The sequence below is a fragment of the Oncorhynchus nerka genome, linkage group LG5 (assembly GCF_034236695.1).
Source record: "Oncorhynchus nerka isolate Pitt River linkage group LG5, Oner_Uvic_2.0, whole genome shotgun sequence".
Taxonomy (NCBI): Eukaryota; Metazoa; Chordata; class Actinopteri; order Salmoniformes; family Salmonidae; genus Oncorhynchus; species Oncorhynchus nerka.
This window is the reverse complement of record NC_088400.1, coordinates 53889905-53911723: the sequence shown is the minus strand read 5'-3', so window position 1 is coordinate 53911723 and position 21819 is coordinate 53889905. Positions and strand designations below refer to the sequence as shown.

General features: G+C 42.8%; 1 protein-coding gene across 1 annotated transcript; it reads right to left on the bottom strand.

The window, feature by feature from the left end:
• Window positions 1-1808: 1808 nt before the first annotated feature.
• Window positions 1809-20312, bottom strand: LOC115129637 (follistatin-related protein 1-like). The gene is made up of 11 exons (XM_029660230.2): window positions 20223-20312; window positions 20049-20105; window positions 8404-8505; window positions 8034-8163; window positions 7742-7777; window positions 7206-7336; window positions 6167-6285; window positions 3760-3872; window positions 3023-3133; window positions 2647-2747; window positions 1809-1944 (listed from the first exon to the last, which is right to left on the bottom strand). Exons 1-11 carry the CDS (start codon window positions 20223-20225, stop codon window positions 1903-1905), a joined length of 945 nt encoding a protein of 314 aa, XP_029516090.1. The 5' UTR covers window positions 20226-20312; the 3' UTR covers window positions 1809-1902.
• Window positions 20313-21819: the final 1507 nt, after the last annotated feature.

The following is a 21819-nucleotide window of genomic DNA, read 5'->3' as shown; positions in this document are numbered from 1 at the left end:
ACAGCTGTATGTCATCCGCATAGCAGTGAAAGTTAACATTATGTTTTCGAATGACATCCCCAAGAGGAAAAATATATAGTGAAAACAATAGTGGTCCTAAAACGGAACCTTGAGGAACACCGAAATTTACAGTTGATTTGTCAGAGGACAAACCATTCACAGAGACAAACTGATATCTTTCCGACAGATAAGATCTACACCAGGCCAGAACTTGTCCGTGTAGACCAATTTGGGTTTCCAATCTCTCCAAAAGAACGTGGTGATCGATGGTATCAAAAGCAGCACTAAGGTCTAGGAGCACACACACATTCAGTCAAAAGTGTATCAATAAAAATGTGCTTAACCATTCCATTACGTCTATTAAATGTATTTATTGACATGTATAAAGCTTGCATACCTTTTTGACGGTACAGTAGTGTTAATAATCAACAGGGAGTAAATGTTTTATTAAAAGTCTACTGTAACAGCGAACAACGTGAGCTGGTATTATTCTAAAAGTGAGACAATAAATCATTACAAACAAAAGAAACACAGGCTTTTAACTTCAATTAGTTCATCTATTTGGCATGGTTTCATAGTGTCAGCCATTGCTCTAAGAGAACGACAGCAGGATGTCCCATAGGTCTTAGTGAAAATTTAAGGCACTGAATACCACACATTATAAAGACATTGAAGTGAGATCCACCACATTCAAATATTGACATGCAGGACATGCAGCTCTAAACAAAGAAAGGAAAGCTCGAGTCTAGGCTGTGAACCTACTTTCTAAAAGTTACTACACATACTGTACTTCAGGTATCTTGCATTTGAACTTTGGTTTAAGTAATGCCATCTAAAATGTTTTTTAGAGGTTGTTTTGGCCGTTTTTCCCAATCCTTGTGCCTAACAAAGTCATCCAATCAAAGCACCTATATCCTGAGAGACCGGCATGCGTCAGCTTCCAAAAGAAACGGATTGCAGTACTGTTGGCAAAGCAGTGTAGACATGTAGCCTACAGATTGAACCCTAGCATCATCACTTTACCTTGAAAAAGCAGGAAACCCTGCACACATCTAATCATAGATTCTTGTCATATTGTTGGTGCATAGACAAGAAAATAGAGATGGAATACATGTTCTTGTCTAAGACTAAGTGAGGACACTCTTCATTTTCCTTTTCCTAACAGATTGAACCCTGGCACCATCAGATGTTATGGGTCAGTGGGTTTTACTGTATATATCACAGATATGATATGAGTAGTTATACTGCCAGGAAAGTGTAATCACACTGTTGATGGATTTACAATGGTATTCAGGTACATTTACAACTCAGCCATGTGTTCATCTTTCATGTGATTTACTGGCCCTGTAAAATACTCAGGTGTCTGGAGTAGCACCCTGTAAGGTCAATGCATCTGATAAGGCTTTCTCGCCGAATTGCTTGTCCTCTGTGATGTGGTTGGTGTGTGTCGTGGCAACTGTGAAGTCATTTTCTGCGAAAAGTAGTTCTTTACAACTGTGCTTTCTTTATAGCTCAATTCCCACATTCTTCTCTTCTCTACAGATGAGCTAATTTGACTGACAGAAACAACAACGAAAACAACAAATGAACTAAAATGAATACAAATATTAACCCACCACTAGGTGATGGGGATTCGTACCAAGGCTTGGGAGTGTTACTCAAATAGGATAACAGTACTGTGTTTGTAGGTACACACAATTCAACTAGTCTCCCCTATACACAATAATATTATAATAGACATTGGTACAGTTTAAAAAAAATCTTAATAATTCACATTGTAAAATATAAAAACTAAAAACAAGTGATGCATTTCTTTAGCAACAGTACAAGCTCCAAAGCCTCAGCCAGATAGTGATTGTTGATGGTGGGACTGAAGGAGGGCTCTCTCTCTCTCTCTCTCTCTTAAATGTCCTTAGTGCTCACTTTCATCTTCTCCACAGTTTCCTAACAAGAGTTAAAGGAACAAGATTATTGGCTACTGTAGTACAAGTACCGTTATGATACACAGTGTACACAGCATGGGTTCATATCGTTTTCCCCCCTTTAAAATACATTAGCCGCTCTTGATTGAGCTTGCCTGACACAATGGAACCAATGAAATAGTCCCAAATGTGCAAACCCCGCCCATCTGGCACCTCAGGCAGGCTCAATCAAATGTGCCTAGTACTAAAAAGAAAGCAAAACCTCTGTCTGATGTACAGTAAAGATGCAGCCAAAAAGTGAGACATACCTAGAAGCATGGGCATGTAAACTATGACAAATATCGGCTCTGATTATTACAGTAATTGACTCATAAAGTTCTAAGTACAGGTGTGTGTGTTGTATAAGTACACAGCCTCATTGACCTATACTGTTACTTAAAGGGGCAATCCACAATTGAAACAAGAACACTTCTCAAGTGTTTCGGTTAAAAGCTGAGGGATTGGCTGGAGAAATGTACTGTATCCACTCTCAAATTCACAGACAGAGCTATGGATGTAAGGACCGACCGTCCATGATATCAGAATGATAGTTTTAACCATGTTTTAAGGCTATACAATGTTTGTTTACATTTACTTTGCTTACAAACATTGGAGTAAAACAAGCTTATATGTTGGGTTCGGATGGAATGTGACAGTCATGTGCTGTTCATGGTGCCAGACTAACCTGATGTTTGTTGAGCTCAGCCACTCTCCGTGTCCACTCCTCCTCTGTCATCTCCTGGTCAGCACCTTCAGTCTTCTCCACAGCAGGCACCTTATCTGTGCCTGCAGGGAGGGAGAGAGGAATAGAGAGAGAGAGAGAGAAAAAGAGAGAGAGAAAGATAAGGAGGAGGAGGGGGGACAGAGGAAGCGAGACACAAGCCAATATGGACAGAGATAGAGAGCAACAAAGAGGGAGATAAAGTGAGGGAAGAGACAGACATAAATAGAGAGAGTGAGAGAGAAAGAACATAACTAATCTTAACTCAAAATCCCCTCACACTATGACCCAGATAAGTAAAGGCCTACTATAACGGCAGGTGTGAGACAGCTAGTCTCACCTTCGCAGGTCACAGCCGTGCAGACCCAGTTCCCACAGGCACAGACACAGCGGTTACATTCCACCTGAGTCTCTGCCCCGTCCTCATAGGTCTCATCCTCCAGGGCACACTCTACAGGAAGCAGGAAGTGGATAACAGGAAGTTAATGGACATGTTGATCAGTAACAGTTTTCAAACCCAGAAATGAAAGTGGTCAGTCAATACGTTCGGGAGCGCCTTGCGAAGCAGTCTCAACGGACCAGACCGGGTTTTGGGAAATCAGTAGGAGATAATTCTTCCTTATTTGTACATTTTCTTTAAATCTATAGGCACAACCTACAGTAGATTTGAGCCAATGTTGGAAGCTGAACATGTAATTACTACAACTTTGTGCAAGTGACAAACTGACACGTTTTCATTTTCGTCAAAAACAACTTTATATCGAAGGAATGCTTTTGATTTGACGACCTGCACATCGTTAGACCCGATGATGTGTTTCTGCGCATGACCTTAGGTAGCTAACGCATCGGCCATGACATCGCCTACAAGCGTAATCTGTGATTTTGATTGGAGAAGCAGTTTCTGGACATCTTCATGTATATTTTCTTTGGTAACAGTATTTTATTTATGAACGTGTCTTTTTTGGTGTGTTTTTAAAATGGTCTAATAATCAAATCACATAGAAAAAAAAACATAAGGCTTGAACATTGGACATAAAAAACATACCAGGAAGATACTGTATATGGTGTCAGTCTTACTTCTCTCTGGTGGGTTGAAGCCAGGCTTGAAGCAGTTTAGGAACTCATCGAAGCTCAACTTCCAGTCCGTGTTCTCATCTGAGAGCTCGATGAGGGCATCCACACACAGGCTCCTAGTGACCAACAGGAGAGGTGTGGGAATTAACAATAGGGCCAATAAGACACAGGAGGGAAATAGACTACTGTTACCCTCATTTCACTGGAGCTAATGTATATACACTGCGTTGACAAAACATTGCAACCCATCCCCTTTTGCCCTCAGAACAGCCTTAATTCGTAGGGGCATAGACTCTACAAGGTGTCGAATGCATTCCACATGGTTGCTGGCCCATGTCGACTCCAATGCTTCCCACAGTTTGTGTCAAGTTGGCTGGATGTCCTTTGGGTGGTGGACCATTCTTGATACACACAGGAAACTGTTGAAAAACCCAGCAACATTGCAGTTCTTGACACAAACCGGTGCGCCAGGCACCTACTACCATACCCTGTTCAAAGGTATTTCTTTTTTTTCTTTTTTCTAACACATTTGCAAACAAACAAAAAAGTTTTTATGTCATTATGTGTAGATTGATGAGGATTTGTTTTTATGTCATTATGTGTAGATTGATGAGGATTTGTTTTTATGTCATTATGTGTAGATTGATGAGGATTTGTTTTTATGTCATTATGTGTAGATTGATGAGGATTTGTTTTTATGTCATTATGTGTAGATTGATGAGGATTTGTTTTTATGTCATTATGTGTAGATTGATGAGGATTTGTTTTTATGTCATCCAATTTAGAATAAGGTTGTAACATAACAAAATGTGGAAAAAGGGAAGGGTTCTGACTACTTTCCGAATGCACTGTAAATGTTCCTCAATGTTCCTTAGACTGCGCCTAAAACAAACCATGCCTCACTATTTAGTTTTTGGCTTCTTTTGAAACTAAAACATTGGAATGACAATGACCACAGGAGTTGGCAAGACAGCACAAACAGATCTGGGATCAGGCTAATGCCAGTCCAGTTGCCCTTTAACTCTGGTCTATCTCACAGATGACCCCAGATAGCTAGCCGACACACATTGGGAGGAAGGTTCCACATATGAATGAGAGTTGATACTACCCAAATCCCCGTGCCGCTCTCTGCGCTCGCTCCCAGACCCATGATGCATGGGAGAAGGGTATGGTCCCACGGGACAGCCAGTGTTGTGCCACTGAGCCCCATTGCCACCCACACCCACCACCACTTCCCATCAAAACAAGCCGCCTCACCATAACAGAACTGCCAAAACAGCACTTTCAGCCCCACCAAATCACCCATCCCCCTACCCCCTACCCCAACCCTGCCCCCGTACACCCTGTCTCGAGGTCACCATGTAAACAACTGTGATATAACAAATCTACATCACTCATCCTAGTCTTATCAATTACATTCTTTGGACGATTCCATACAGTCACAACTGTAGAAATCTACAGCACACTCACCATGGCTGCAAAGGTGCAGCAGGGTGATTAGACACGGACAACTGAACAGTTCAACATCAGAGTTAGAAAACTTTGATAAGGGCAAGAAATGAACAACTGGATTCTACAGAATGTGATTAGCATATATTGATGTATTATACAGGCTGCCATTGCTTCTGTATACGGTAGTTTTATATCAATGTGGCAACAATCGATTCACTGAAAGAACTCAATCAAATACCTACAGTATTAGCAGTGCAAAAGCAGTAGCTTCATCATGGCCTTTCCATTGCTTTCAATTGCTCCATGTACTCCATGTATTGAATTAAATAAGTGTTAGTCCCAGAAAAATGGATATTTGAACTTATTTTGAAGTTAAGTCCCTGGTGGTTAGGTGCTGGAAATTATAACCCTGTTAATTTGCTTAGGGAGCTCATTAAGTGCTGGGCCCCACTCACAATATTAGAATGTGTTGGTGGAGAAAGCTTCTCTTCTCTTCAAGCAGCAATTGAAAACAATGACGGCAAGGTTACAGTCACTAGTCTTTTTAGTAAGTACTCTTATTCAACACAGAAATACACCGAGATACCAATATGTTGAGAGACAAACGATCATGGTGTTGCTACTACCTGACGTGAATGCACTGCACTAAGCAAATGTCAGTAAGTAACACTTGGCATTATATGTCTAAACATTTCAATGGACTCAAAACGTCGGGAATTTAGTCAGGACCACTATGACATGATTATAAGACATGATAATCGGGTCATACTTGCTCATGACTTACAGTGCATTATCAAAAACCTTTAGAATGCATTATACCTGCAGGCTTTACGTGAAGTGTTACCCAATTATGGTCGGGGCTCAGTGAGAATCGACCAGTGGGCGCAGCTCATCTGAGCTGGTCTGTGACGAGTGGCAGCTGTGCGCTACTGACTCTGGGCCAGTGGTGGGGGCTCACCTGAGCAGGCGGTTGTTCTCCTCGTCAGCATATGAGGTAATGTTGATGGCTGTTTCGTTGTGCTGGAGGAACTTAAGGAACTCAGTGGAATCCAGCTGGGAGTCTCCATTGTCATAGTCCTGTAGGAATATTCATTCATACATTTTATTTTGAGCCTATGAGGATGCAGTAGATGTGTTTTTTTTTTCATTAAAGGAGTACAGTTCCACCACTCTTTAGTATGATTATTTTTGCTTTATTGTGTATGAAAATAAATGGCGGAGATGACCATCAGAGCTCTATGGGCTTTCTGTGAGAAGTGTTAACCACACAGGCAAACAGTGGGAGATGATATTGACTCTTTGGGGGGCCAGAGCAGGAGAGCTGTTGCATAACTGCTGTTATGTGTTCAAGTGCTGGGCAGTGGGAAGAATGTTAAACAGTCTGTTCTTGCTGTGGGGCCTTTTCTATGCTGTGAAGCTTGGCCCACAGAACAAACGGACTGACAGAGGGGGAGAACTCGGTGAACTTTCAACAGATTCTGTCTCAGTAGAGCTGCTGCAAGTGAAATGTATCATTCTGCTGCTTACGGAGTCATTAAGTAGTCCATACATGCTAACGGATTGTAATCTTAGCCGTTTTATTAAGGTTAGGACAGAGGAGGACTTTCTAGAAGTACAGGACTAGAAATAAATACTCCATTCCACTTTAAATAATGTGAGCGGTACTTTCCCCTGCAGTTTATCCATGATTTTACAGCAATAGTTAAACTATGAAAGTATCATTACCTCTCCCCACACACACACACACTGGGCCCACAACCACACACACACACACACACACACACACACACACACACACACACACACACACACACACACACACACACACACACACTGGGCCCACAACCACACACACACACACACACACACACACACACACACACACACACACACACACACACACACACACTGGGCCCACAACCACACACACACACACACACACACACACACACCTATCCACCCACCCAACCCCACAAACACGCACAAGTCCGACCTACCTTGAAGTACTTGAGCAGGGTGTCGGAGAAGTTGGAGCCCTTGGCGAACCAGCCGTCAGGGACCACCTCATTCTGCAGCCACTGGATGACCCGGCTGCGCAACTCGTTCCTGTTGGCCAGGTAGCACACGACTACACAGGCAGAGAGGGAGAGAGTAGAGAGGGTCAGTACTGCAGACAGCTGAATGACTATACAGACTCGCTAATATTTACCGCGTGTTTTTACTGGAACTAAATATGTGAGAGTACTGCTGTTTGTGTGTGTGTGTGTGTGTGTGTTGGGGGGGCTGGTTGTGAGTGTGTATGTGTGTGTGTGTGTGTGTGTTGGGGGGGCTGGGTGTGAGTGTGTATGTGTGTATGTGTGTGTGTCTCCCTTGAGCACATAGCTGTCGTGTGAAAGTGTAAAGGAATATCCAACAGTGTATCTTCCACAGTGCATGCAAGGATAGTATAAAATGAACATACTGCTATTATTAATCAATTATTCATTAAACTCTCTGAGACAATGGGCCTCATGACCTTAGGCAGTATACTTACTTGGGCTAGCAGCAACAGCTTTGTCTGTCTTTTTCTCTGAAAGAAATCACAACACAATCAAAACAACTGCAAGCACTTCGCTTAATCTCCTCTTTATTGCAGAATGTTAGAAATAGAACTCCCAGAACAGACATCCATTCAAGGTAATGCTCTGTGATGGGAAGACCAGCAGTCATATTGAGTGTACATATGTGTTTCATTGAAATGTGCATGGTCTGAGGGGCTTTGTCCATTCTAGTAATATATTTCTATGCCTTAAGACAACCCGGGGATTATTTTCAGGGTCCCCTACCTTCACAGTGTCCGTCGTGGTACACCTGGATCTTGAGGCCGGTCAGGCAGGCGTCGCGGTGGAGCTCACAGTGGTTGCGGTACGTCTTACCGTTACTGCCACACACAGAGCGCTTGTGAGGTTTGCATTGCTGAAGACAGAGAGAAAGCACACCCATTTTCAATCTGTGCAGTGAGACCTTTGGTCTTTGCCAGGAGTGTGTATGCATGCGTGCATGCGAGTATGTGTATATGTGTTTGTGTGAGCGCATGCACGCCTGTGTGTGTGTGTGTGTGTGTGTGTGTGTGTGTGTGTGTGTGTGTGTGTGTGTGTGTGTGTGTGTGTGTGTGTGTGTGTGTGTGTGTGTGTGTGTGTGTAGGCTAAGACTCACCTCGATGCACAGGCAGGAAGGTTCCCCTTTCTCTGTCACAGCACACTCTCTGCCAGCCCCACAGAATACATTGGCACACACCTTGGACTTGCTTTTCCCCTCCTACAGGGACACAGAGACAGAGAAAACATGGGAGATTATACATCTGATGCCCTCTACCTGTGTGATCATGTCTGTAAATACAAATGAACATCTCCTCCTGCAAAGAAATTGAGATTAAATGCCACTTCTTAAATGCATTCTTCTAATCTACACGATCAGACAAATACAAGGAAACACTAAGGAAATTCAAAAGAATTAACAGTAATAAAGGAAGGGTCCTTCTTTACTGCCGTAAGTAAACTATGGCCATCGCCATCTAGTGTTGACTAAAATAGCTAGATTTACAGGTATAACATTTGACTAGAATGCAATCATTTTAGGTTTATTTGAGCAATATGCATTATTATAAAATTCTTCAGTAATGTTAGATTTAGAAAAAGGGTGATTTTACTAGAAGCAGGTCTACTTGGCTTGAGTCAGATAACATTGTATTTGTAAAGACTGCACAATTAAATCAATAAAATAATCTAATATTATTGAGATTGATAATTTTCTGCTGTGATCACAAGTAAGTGACCACAATTTACTCACTGGTGTATAAGATAGATAGATAGACAGACAGACAGACAGACAGACAGACAGACAGACAAAATGACAGACAGACAGACAGTACGCTTTCATGAAGGCTGTCACTAGATGGTGAAATGCCCTTCACTTTCTAGCGGTAGGGTTTTCTAATGTGTATACCATTACTGTAACACCCTGATCTGGTTCACCTGTCCTTGTGATTGTCTCCACCCCCTCCAGGTGTCGCTTATTATATCCCTGTGTTTCCTGTCTCTCTGTGCCAGTTTATCTTGTTTGCAAAGTTAACCAGCGGTTTTACTTGCTCCTATTATTCCCCAGTCTCTGTTTGTTTCTAGTCCTCCTGGTTTCGACCCTTGCCTGTCCTGACTCCGAACCCGCCTGCCTGACCACTCTGCCTGTTCTGACTACCAGGCTGCCTATCCCCTTGTACTGTTTTTGGACTCGGACCTGGTTTCTGACCCCTGCCTGGCCTGACCTCGAGACTGCCTATCGTCTGGTACTGTTTGGACTCTGACCTGGTTGATGAACTCTCGCCTGTCCCCCCTGCCTTTGCCTACTCCCTTTGTTATAATAAATATCGGAGCTCCACCATCTGCCTCCTGTGTCTGCATTTGGGCCTCACCTTGTGCCCTTATAATTACGTTCGGTTTCAGATGTCTTGATATACAGTATGTTACATTTTAAGAAACACTATGTAATTTCAATATATATCGATTTCTACACTCAAACACATACACACCAACATTGAGAGAGAGAAGTGTGACTGCTATCCAGACCCTCAGTTTCAGATGGAAGTCTGAACAGCCCGTTGACCTGTGACCTTTCATTCACAGCGAGGGCCGCTAAGCCACAGTGACTTTAGCATAACAATGTTTCGGTAAATGCCCTCCCACACGCATAGTGACACATGTTCTCTCAGCCAACGCAGTCAGACAAAAGACACCCACAATTTTATAGGGCAGATGGTAGACAGACAGACACTGGACCAATATGTCATGGAGTGTCCAGGTGACTGAAGAACACAAACAAACCCACACATACACTACCGTTCAAAAGTTTGGGGTAACTTAGAAATGTCCTTGTTTTTTAAAGAAAATCACATTTTTGTCCATTAAAATAACATAAAATTCATCAAAAATAGTGTAGAAATTGTTAATGACTATTGTAGCTGGAAATGGCAGATAAAAAAAAAAATGAATATCTACATAGGCGTACAGAGGCCCATTATCAACAACCATCACTCTTGTGTTCCAATGGAACATTGTTAGCTAATCCAAGTTTATCATTTTAAAAGGCTAATTGATCATTAGAAAACCCTTTTGCAATTATGTTAACACAGCTGAAAACTGTTGTTCTGATTAAAGAAGCAATAAAACTGGCCCTCTTAAGACCAGTTGAGTATCTGGAGCATCAGCATTTGTGGGTTTACAGGCTCAAAATGGCCATAAACAAAGAACTTTCTTCTGAAACCCGTCAGTCTATCCTTGTTCTGAGAAATTAAGGCTATTCCATGCGAAAAATTGCCAAGAAACTGACAACGCTCTGTACTACTCCCTTTACAGAACAGCGCAAACTGTCTCTAACCAGAAAAGAAAGAGTGGGAGACCACGGTGCACAACTGAGCAAGAGGACATATACATTAGAGTGTCTAGTTTGGGAAACCAACACCTCACAAGTCCTCAACTGGCAGCTTCATTGAATAGTACCCGCAAAACACCAGTCTCAACGTCAACAGTGAAGAGGCGAAACCGGAATGCTGGTCTTCTAGGCAGAGTTGCAACAAAAAAGCCACATCTCAGACTGGACAATAAAAATAAATTATTAAGATGGGCAAAATAACACAGATACTGGACAGAGGAATATTGGGGAAAAAAAGTGTTATGGACAGACAAATCTAAGTTTGAGGTGTTCGGATCCTAAAGAAGAACATTCGTGAGATGCAGAAAAAATGAAAAGATGCTGGAGGAGTGCTTGATGCCATTTGTCAAGCATGGTGGAGGCAATGTGATGGAGTGCTTTGGTGGTGGTAAAGTGGGAGATTTGTACAGGGTAAAGGGATCTTGAAGAAGGAAGGCTATCACTCCATTTTGCAACGCCATACCATACCCTGTGGACGGCGCTTAATTGGAGCCAATTTCCTCCTACAACAGGACAATGACCCAAAGCACAGCTCCAAACTATGAAACTATGCAAGAACTATTTAGGGAAGAAGCAATCCGCTGGTATTCTGTCTATAATGGAGTGGCCAGCACAGTCACTGAATCTCAGCCCTATTGAGCTGTTGTGGGAGCAGCTTGACCGTATGGTACGTAAGAAGTGCCCATCCATCCAACTTGTGGGAGGTGCTTCAGGAAGCATGGGGTGAAATCTCTTCAGATTACCTCAACAAATTGACAACTACAATCGCAAAGGTCTGCAAGGCTGTAATTGCTGCAAATGGAGGATTCTTTAACAAAAGCAAAGTTTGAAGGACACATTTAAATGAAAAATCATTATTTATAACCTTCTCAACATCTTGACTATATTTGCTATTCATTTTGCAACTCATTTCATGTATGTTTTCACGGAAAACAAGGACATTTCTAAGTGACCCCAAACTTTTGAACGGTAGTATATATTACATATGGCACCAATATGTTATTTGATTTTTTATGCATATATGAGGGGGTTCCAATAGGGGACCATGTATAGACTGTAGCCTGGTGTCACAGATATGACAGGCATGACTGGGGGTCAGAAAGCACCAGCTGCCTGAGCCTTGTGACCCCCGACCTCTCACCATTGATATTTTGGGGTATTTTATTAGGATCCACATTAGGGTCCACACAGCCACAGCTACTCTTCCTGCCAGGCCACACAGCCCTACTTAAGTATTACAGGACATGATTAGTAACAATCATAAGTATCTGCTGGTATGTCACTGCTTGGCTGGCATGTGTGGTGAGATTTTCACAGACACACGATATGAAGCCTTGTGTAATCTCTCTCTATATATATATCCCTCCTTATAGAGACATAATCACCCTTTTATACATCAGCGAAACAATCAAGAGGGTTTGCAGTTTTTTGATTCTATTGGTTCCAATAGAAGCCCAATCAAACCCAAAATTTGAAATTCTCTTGAATACTATTTGAACCTAGGCCTGACCCACACATGCACGCACTGGCATGTACAGTATGTGCGCACTCTAGCACGCAGACACACACACACTGTACGATATGCAGGTCAGGCCGAGACCTCCTGTCTCAGGCATGTTATTTTCATTAGTCCACATGAAGCCTTATGGCAGGGTCGGTCCACAGGCCAAGAACTGATGGTAAAAAAATACTTCCATCTTCGAGCTGTCTAACAGAGGAGCTGTACACCCATCAACACACACACACACACACACACTTGAACACACACACAGATCTGCATTCTCAGCTGGAGTGTCTGGTCTGGACTGACTTCTCTCTCTGTGTGCCCAGGGGGAGATGGATAGCGTGAGTGGAAGACAACAACAAGAAAGACACTTCAGGGAAACGAGGGCGCAAACATTCCCCTGCAGAGCCAAGATGAGGAATTTGGGAGCATGTCCAACCTGTGACTCTCCCATCCAATCCTAACTTGTTTTATAGGGCAAAGTCAAGACACTGAAAAAAGACAGGGGCATACCAAACCAATCATGGCTTTAATAGCGCTAGATGAACCAATCAGTTGGGGAGAGAGCCTTCCATCTGTTATCCAAGGAACCTCGTTTCTAAATGACCTACTTATCTCCGGTTAAACCCAAATGCGACACTCTCTCATTGACTTAATACCAAAATGGCTCACTTTTTGGTATTATATTTCGTGGACAGATCTTGGGCAGAGTAAATGCTCACGCATCGCATCTTCCTCTCTGGTGTATCCAGAGAGCTACTGGAGACCCATAACAGAGACGGAAAAGGAAGCGAGACACCCCCAATCGCTGTTTTTTCCCCCCGGTTTTTTTTCTGGTTCAATGAAAGTCACTGAACTAACTAGACCAGACGCTGTAGACAAGAAACAGACCTAGTCCCAAAAACAAACAAACAATGGTTTTCTTTGATTCAAACAAAGGACGTGTCCCTGTCATCCTCCTAATTGGTTGATAAACAACAATGTGAGTGTTTTAAGTTATAATAAACTATTACTGTATTTAGGTCATTAAGATGTCATATTGGACGAAAAGACTCTCTCCTTTCTGTTCTGTGTGTGTGTGTGCGTGTGTGTGTGTGTGTGTGCTTGTGTGTGTGTCTGTGTGCGTGTGTGTGTGCTTGTGTGTGTGTCTGTGTGTGTATTGCATGGACTACTTTGGATGAGTAATGGAAAGATACCGTTCAACGAAACAAACCAAAGTCACACCCTAGGTGTAACTTCAAGATCCTTCGTCATCAAAGCTTCAAAATCCCTTTACATAAAATGTAATTGCCAATGTCATACTTTTCTTTGAAAGCCAGTAAAAAGGCTGTGGGGGCTGATTATACTCTATGACTAATCTTTCCAGATGGCTGACTGCTGAGACCTTTCATTCGGAAGTGCTTTTCAGAAGAGGAGTGTGTGTAATGTCTATACTTCATAACTCACCAAGACCCAAATCAGAGGGCCCACAGTGGACTGAACATATGAGTCACATTAGTCCTTTGCAATCCGACCAAAAAAAGAATTGAGATGGGAGGTAGAGGAAATGTTGTTTTTTGTACCATAGCCCTGTCTCACGTAAGGCTGTGTCTGTGGCTATTGGGGAAGGGGGCCTTATACATCTAAACAGAAGGACAAACAGCAAAGAAAGGCCTCTTGTCTCCCTGCAGAGAGAATATACAGGTAATTGCCAACATAGTATCTTAATAGAGCAGAACAGAGCCAGAACAGTTTAAAAGGTCCTCGGCATGAATTCTACAAGGGTGTGGAACTCTATTGGAGGCATGCGACACCATTCTATCACGAGAAATTCCATCATTTGGTGTTTTGTTGCCGGTGGTGGAAAACGCTGTGTCAGGCGCCAATCCAAAATCTCCCATAAGTGTTCAATTGGGTTTAGATATGTTGACTGAGACAGCCATGGTGTATGGTTTACATTGTTTTCATGCTGGTCAAACCATTCAGTGACCACTCGTGCCCCGTGGATGGGGGCATTGTCATCTAATGGGGGCATAGCCATGGTAGCCAAAATAATGTTGCCTCTGGCTAGCCGTAAAAAAAAAACTAATATACGGAACTTTAAATGGTTTACACTTTTAATGTTGATACTTAAGTATATTTTTGGAATTACATTTATTTTGATACTTAAGTATACTTAAAACCAAATACTTGTTGACTCTTAATTAAGTAGTATTTTACTGGGTGACTTTCACCTTCACTTGAGTCATTGATTATCCTTTATTTTTCCAGCAATTACGTTCCTGTCACGTTCGTCGTAAGGATCGGACCAAGGCATTGCGTGAGTAGAGTTCCACATAATTTTAATAAATCGAAACTCACTGAACAAAACAACAAACAACCAAATGAACCAAAACCCCCTAGACATACAAAACCCCCTAGACATACAAAACCCCTAGACATACAAAACCCCCTAGACATACAAAAACTAGAGTACCCACCCTAGTCACACCCTGACCTAACCAAAACATATAGAAAAACAGAGATATCTAAGGGCAGGGTGTGACAGTTCCATACAGCACATAACTTGAACTACATGTCATTGCAGAACAACTTCAAACTTGTCTCATCCATCTACATAGGATCATGATTTTAGTTTAAACTACACACACACAAAAAAACATACCAATCCGTTAAGTCGTGCCTTAATAAGTTTGTCTAAAGTGAACAGCATTCTTTCCCTCTATCTCCCAGATCAGGCCCAAATGAGAGAGCTCACCCCACATACCAGGCATTCCTGCCCAGGTCAAAGGCCTGATTCGGGGGACTGCTCACCCAGACAAACCCTCTGACTTCCAGAGCCATGGCTGCGGGCTCCAGCTGTGCTGACCCATTTAGCACTTGCACAGCCCAGCTACTGCTGCTTAGCCTGCACACACACTGGAATGCTCTCACCCATGCATGAGCGCACACGCATTTCAGTGATGGGGGAAAAATACAACGCAATTACATATCGGGATATTCATTTTGACGATATATCATATCCTATCATATCCTATTGCAATATTATTTTGGACTAGTTTGCTGTACCTGCGCCAAAACGTTCCTCCATAGCTTGTTCTCCGTCTTCTTTCTAAATAGAGAGCCCAGTTGTTTTCAACACTTTAATTTCCATGACTGATCAAAAATTATTTTCATCATGGCTGTCTCTTGTCTGCATCAGATGGTGAGCTCTGATCACGGAGGAGGTGACCCTGTGTGGCCCTGGCTTGTAAGAGGACATCTGGCCTGAGGTGGCCCAGCTGGGAGTGAAACTTTGTCTTTATGAGACTTCTTCGGCAAGAAGCAGCTGCTTAACCCCAGGTTTTGCGGTCACTACTTACGAGACAGAGTCGGGATTAGAAGGCACTAGCACAAAGTGATTCTTTGGCATGTGTGACTTGTTAACCTCTCCGTTTTAGACCCTGACTCAGGCATCAGATAGGTCAATAGGTACTAATCGCTGTGCCCCCCTAAAATGGTACCTGACAAAGAGAATTGAGTCAACGCATACATATTTCATTATGCAATGAACCCCAGTTCTTTCTAAAGTTGGCAATGAGTTTTGTTCTACTGTCTTGTTTTGTTTTGCGTTCCCAACAAGCAGAATGCTTGCATAAATAAATAAAAACATGGGACTCCCTGAACATTTCGTCAGATGGTCCTGCTCGGACAAAAACACACGTTTTTTTTCACATTAAGCTAAACAGAGGTAGGAGGGCGTTAAGGTGGGCAGTCAACTCCTCCCAGGGTCTCTCACACCTCAGCTAGCATCCAAAAAGGCCAGCTTTCTAACCCAAGAACTCACATCCTTTTCCTCCACTCACACATTCGACCTGAGCACTGACAACTCGATTCCGTGTTTTAAAAACTTCTGATACAAATTCTATTTGAAAACGCTCTTTCTGATTCTCCCTCTTTTTCCATTTATTTTCGCAGATTTTCTTGGAAGTTGCGTCTGTAACAGCATAGCTTCCGTCCCTCTCCTCGCCCCTACCTGGGCTCGAACCAGAGACCCTCTGCACACATCGACGACAGCCACCCTCAAAGCATCGTTAGCCATCGCTCCACAAAAGCCGCGGCCCTTGCAAGAGCAAGCAGAACAACTACTTCAAGGTCTCAGAGCGAGTGACGTCACCGATTGAAACGCTATTAGAGCGCACCCCCGCTAACTAGCTAGCCGTGTCATATTGGTTACACATCTGAATTTGCAGTGTCCTAGCTGCTGCTGTAGAACTTATTCTCTTTATTTGTCTGTCGCTCTAAAATGAGCATTTAAATAATTCCATGCATTTAAATTAGAATATTGGTAGATGCATTTGCATCATGACTGATGTATTCAAATCTTTCATTAATGAGATGTTGGAGGGGTTATAAATAGGCATTCCATAGGCTCGCATTCATTCTTTCATTAATTCATTCACCGTATTAAAAGTGATTGGTTTAGATAGAGCGTCTCGTTCGTAAAGGCTGTTTGAACCAATAAAAGCCAAGGTGATGTCATGAGCAAAAAGGCGGGCTCTAGCAGCCTAATCAATTATTGTTTCAAGTTCGTTCTCATGCTAGATGAATGGAGTTCCATTACAGTGCTCCTCTCATCCACCCAAAAGCCATGTATATACCATCTCCCATAAATCCTTGGGAAGCTCAGTCCATTCAACTCCTCTCCCCCTAACTGTGTATAGCTCCCCTCTTCTCCCTTCCTCTCCCCCGTCCTCCCACCCTCTCTCCCGGCTAGTCTCTCGACTAACTCTCATCGCCTATATCACTCTCTCCCACTCTTGTTTCTCACTTCTTCATCCCACTCTCTCTCTCTCCCACCCACTTTCTTCCCCCCCTCCTGTCTCAATCTCTTCCTTTTCTGTCTATAACTCATCTCCCTCGCCCCCCCTCTCTTCCTGGCTAGTCTTGGCTGGTGCTGAGTGGTGTCATGGCAGAACAGGCTTGTTCCTGTGTTGCTCTGTGCAGGCGGAGAGGGTGAGCTAATGGCTGACAGATGTTTAGAGGAGGAGGAGAAGGAGACACACTCCAGGAAAAGACATGCATTCTTAAGCAGAGCACTGTTCCAATCACACACTCTTGAGGAGGGCCAAGCTAGCACACTTAATAGACGTATAAACTGCCATGAACAGTTACCAACAGTTATAGACCATTGTGTTAATACAAGACAACCTTGCTGTAAATAGCCTTTCTGCACTACAAGGTTGTGTTTATCAGTTGGCGGTTATGCACTCATTTGTGCTGTGTTCCTTATCAGCCGTCCAGGCAACAGCTTCAGTCATCCAGACCACATTTTGAGACTAATTGCCCCCCTAATAGGGCTAGAAATCGTCTGGTTTTCTCTCTGTCTCCCTTCTCTCTCTCCCTTTTTTTCTCTCGCTCTATGAATCTGGGAAACATGCCAGCCAGGGAGAGAGCGGAAAAAAAAGGCAGAGACAAAAGATAAAGAAAGAGAGGGGGGAAACCTTAAACTGGCATAAAACACAGTGAAAAACATCAACCTTCCCTTAATGAGCTTCACAAGCTGCTCTGTGTAGGAGAGCAAACAAGCCTTTCCACTGAGAGCATTAAGGATGGCTCTGAAGTGGTGCCAGAAGTGAGGGAATGGGTGCACTGCACCACACCACATGCCTGTCAACCACAACCACATACACGCACGCACACACACCATAACCATGTTCACAAAACAAGATGGAAGAAGGGAGGGAAAGAGAGAGAGAGGCAGTTGGATCTCCTCATTGTCTAAGGCTTAGCTGGCTCCTCAGCCATCAACCATGCCTGTCAGATCCCAGCCTGCTCCACTCTGACTCCTAAACCATGAACCCTGACCTTCTGTGTAGGACCGGCCCGAAGGACATACAGCAGTAAATTCAGTCTGGTGAAGGACAAACAGCCACCTTGGCTCTTATGGGCCATTATGGGCATCATGGTACTGCCTATAATGCTTGCTTTTAGATTACAGAAGGACTGTGCTACCAGTCAGTAGCTGGTACCTAAAGCTATTTTTCTTTCAGACAACAGTCAAAGGTTATGGAGCTATGCCCTACTTCCAACAACACATTGATTTTCCATTCTGAAATCTATAGAAAATGGCCCTGTCTGGGTATCCTTTTTCAAGGGCCTTTGCACAAATACAGCTTTGAGTTTGACAGATTTGGCATGTATTCCTCTAGTGCTGTTACATGTTCATGTCCAGGGTTGGATAACTCAGTCCCTCAGGCTGGCTGTGAATGAACTCACAGGGCCTGGGAGGGCATGGATGAAGCAGGACAAACTGTACACAGCTGGGACCATGTTGACTGTCCGTGTCCACACTAACAGATTACAACTGAAATGAGGACATCTGAAATAACAACCTAGTTTCTGCTTGGAGCAGCATGTTTAAAAAAAACATATTCAATGATACTCAATCACTACTATGGTATTCAAAAAGTCAACACTGTCGTTGCTGTCTGCACCACAGTATAACCTGGAGGGAAACAGGTAGGAAAGGAGGCTGGCTTTGAAATGAACCTTTAGAAATCTAAACCAACAACTGGAAAATCGAGACAGACAGAGCAAATTGATTGAACACAGCAATCACTTTTCCTCTTTCTTTCTTGTCAGGACTGCACATCTTTGGATGTTGAGGTCTAAAGGCATGTTCTCTGACTCAGTGTACATGTGCAGCTAGATGAGGATATAGACACACACAGGCACACACACACACATACATCCCAAATATAGAAGATGTGGCCCCAGGGCTGTAGATGAAAAGACTGACACATCTGTTATCTGCGTTTGTCAACACCTAAGAGCTGCCAAGCGGTGTATTTCACAGCTGTTTAAACAGGCAAAGATGGTTTAAAAAACACACACAAATACATAGTAAAAAAAAAAAACACCTGGAGTTTTTCATTGCAGGGAACTGTGTGTGTGTGTGTGTGTGTGTGTGTGTGTGTGTGTGTGTGTGTGTGTGTGTGTGTGTGTGTGTGTGTGCGTGTGTGTGTGTGCGTGCGTGCGTGTGTGTATGTGCTTGTGTGTGTGTGGTTGAGGTGTGACAAAAAAAAAATCCTCATTGGCTTTCCCAACTGTCTGTTATATTGGTCTATTTTCTCTGAGACCATCAATCACCTCTCTGGCCATCACAGCACAAGACCAGTTCATTAAGAAGTGCCATGAACCTAGCCAGAGCCTCCAACATGTCAACAACACTACACTGGTGGTCAATGACCAAAGTGGCCACCTCTACAAACAACTGTGAACAACTGTTCCTGCATGGCAACCAATCAGAAGTAGTTTACAGGAAACAGGGTGAACCCCCCCCCCCCCCCCCAAAAAAGAAAAACTTTTAAAAAACTATGCTGAAGTGAAGTACATTCAACAGCAGTGATCAGGATTTGTTTGATGTAAATGGAAGGCAGACAGCACATTAATTATCTTCTAATGTTCTCTGAAATATATTACATATCAAGTATGTGTGATAAAGACTTTTCCTAGAGATACTGACGGTCTGGAGCTAATTAGAATAGGCTGATATTTCATTGGCACATAATGTACACACAAAATGCACTCAAATGCACTGGTTTGGTGAATGTTGACATTGCACCTTTGAAGCTGGACAGATGTGCAAGGCTTTGCCCCTTCTTTTTCTAAACTCGTTGTCTTCTTTAAAATGACTGTGTTTAGTTATTTATATAAAAACGTACACAGATCAGACTGTCCCAAGTTAAATTGACCAATCAGACAAGCACGTTACTGTTGGGTTATGTACATTAGCCAAATAATGAAAAAGTATACATAAAAAAAAAAAAAGGAAAACAGTCGTTTGTCAACAGACTAATCGTCCTCTAGAGCGTATATTTTTTTTTACATTTAATAATAAAAAAGCATTTACCTCGGCATGACAGCAAACGACTGCGACTAGTAGACATAAAAGGGCACTTCGAAACATCTGCAGAGAACACAAATAAGACAGTTGCTTCAGTGACGGCCTAACACTCAAAACAAAACCGAAGAAACTTGAGTATTTATGAAAACGAAGATGTTATCCTTTTTTCCAAAAACTTACCATGTTAGCGGGTGATGACTCAAAGGCAGAGGAGAGACGTCAGTGTTCAGACCGAGACAAAGGAGGATAGGAAAATTAGATTGGCGAAATTTGAGCACCTCGAAGGAATTTCTCTCGTCTGTCTCCCCCCTCTCTGACTTGGCCAATAGCGCTCGAGGCACTCGAAGCTGGACGGAGCAACAGCAGCAAGAAGAGAAGCGCTCAAGGATGGACAGTTGCCGGGGAGAGAGTTGATTCAAAGTTTAATGTTGTCCCAAAATACATGTGCCATCCATGGTTCCTTAGTTGATTTACTGTGTAGGTCTAGCCTACAGTTGAAGTCGGAAGTTTACATACACTAAGGTTGGAGTCATTAAAACTCGTTTTTCAACCACTCCACAAATATCTTGTGAACAAACTATGGAATATCGGTTAGGACATCTACTTTGTGCATGACACAAGTAATTTCTCCAACAATGGTTTACAGATTATTTAATTTATAATTCACTGTATCGCAATTCCAGAGGTCAGAGGTTTACATACACTAAGTTGACTGTGCCTTTAAACAGCTTGGAAAATTATGATATGGCTTTAGAAGCTTCTGATAGTTTAATTGACAATATTTGAGTCAATTGGAGGTGTACCTGTGGATATATTTCAAGGCCTACCTTCAAACTCAGTGTGTCTTTGCTTGACATGGGAAAATCAAAAGAAATCAGCCTCAGAAACAAATTGTAGTCTGGTACATCCTTGGGAGCAATTTCCAAATGCCTGAAGGTACCACGTTCATCTGTACAAACAATAGTACGCAAGTATAAACACCATGGGACCACGCAGTCGTCATACCGCTCAGGAAGGGAGATGAACGTACTTTGGTGCGAAAAGTGCAAATCAATCACAGAACAACAGCAAAGGATCTTGTGAAGATGCTGGAGGAAAAAGGTACAAAAGTATCTATATCCACAGTAAAACGAGTCCTATATCGACATAACCTGAAAGGCCTCTCAGCAAGGAAGAAGCCAGTGCTCCAAAACCGCCATAAAAAAGCCAGACTTCTGTTTGCAACTGCACATGGGGACAAAGATTGTACTTTTTGGAGAAATGTCCTCTGGTCTGATGAAACAAAAATAGAAATGTTTGGCCATAATGACCATCGTTATGTTTGGAGGAAAAAGGGGGAGGCTTGCAAGCCGAAGAACACCATCCCAACCGTGACGCACGGGGGTGACAGAATCATGTTGTGGGGGTGCTTTGCTGCAGGAGGGACTGGTGCACTTCACAAAATAGATGGCTTCATGAGGAGGGGGGAAATTATGTGGATTTATTGAAGCAACATCTCAAGACATCAGTCAGGAAGTTAAAGTTTGGTCGCAAATGGGTCTTCCAAATGGACAATGAACCTAAGCATACTTCCAAAGTTGTGGCAAAATGGCTTAAGGACAACAAAGTCAAGGAATTGGAGTGGCCATCACAAAGCCCTGACCTGAATCCTATAGACAATTTGTGGGCAGAACTGAAAAAGAGTGTGCTTGCAAGGATGCCTACAAACCTGACTCACTTACACCAGCTCTGTCAGGAGGAATGGCCAAAGTTCACCCAACTTATTGTGGGACGCTTG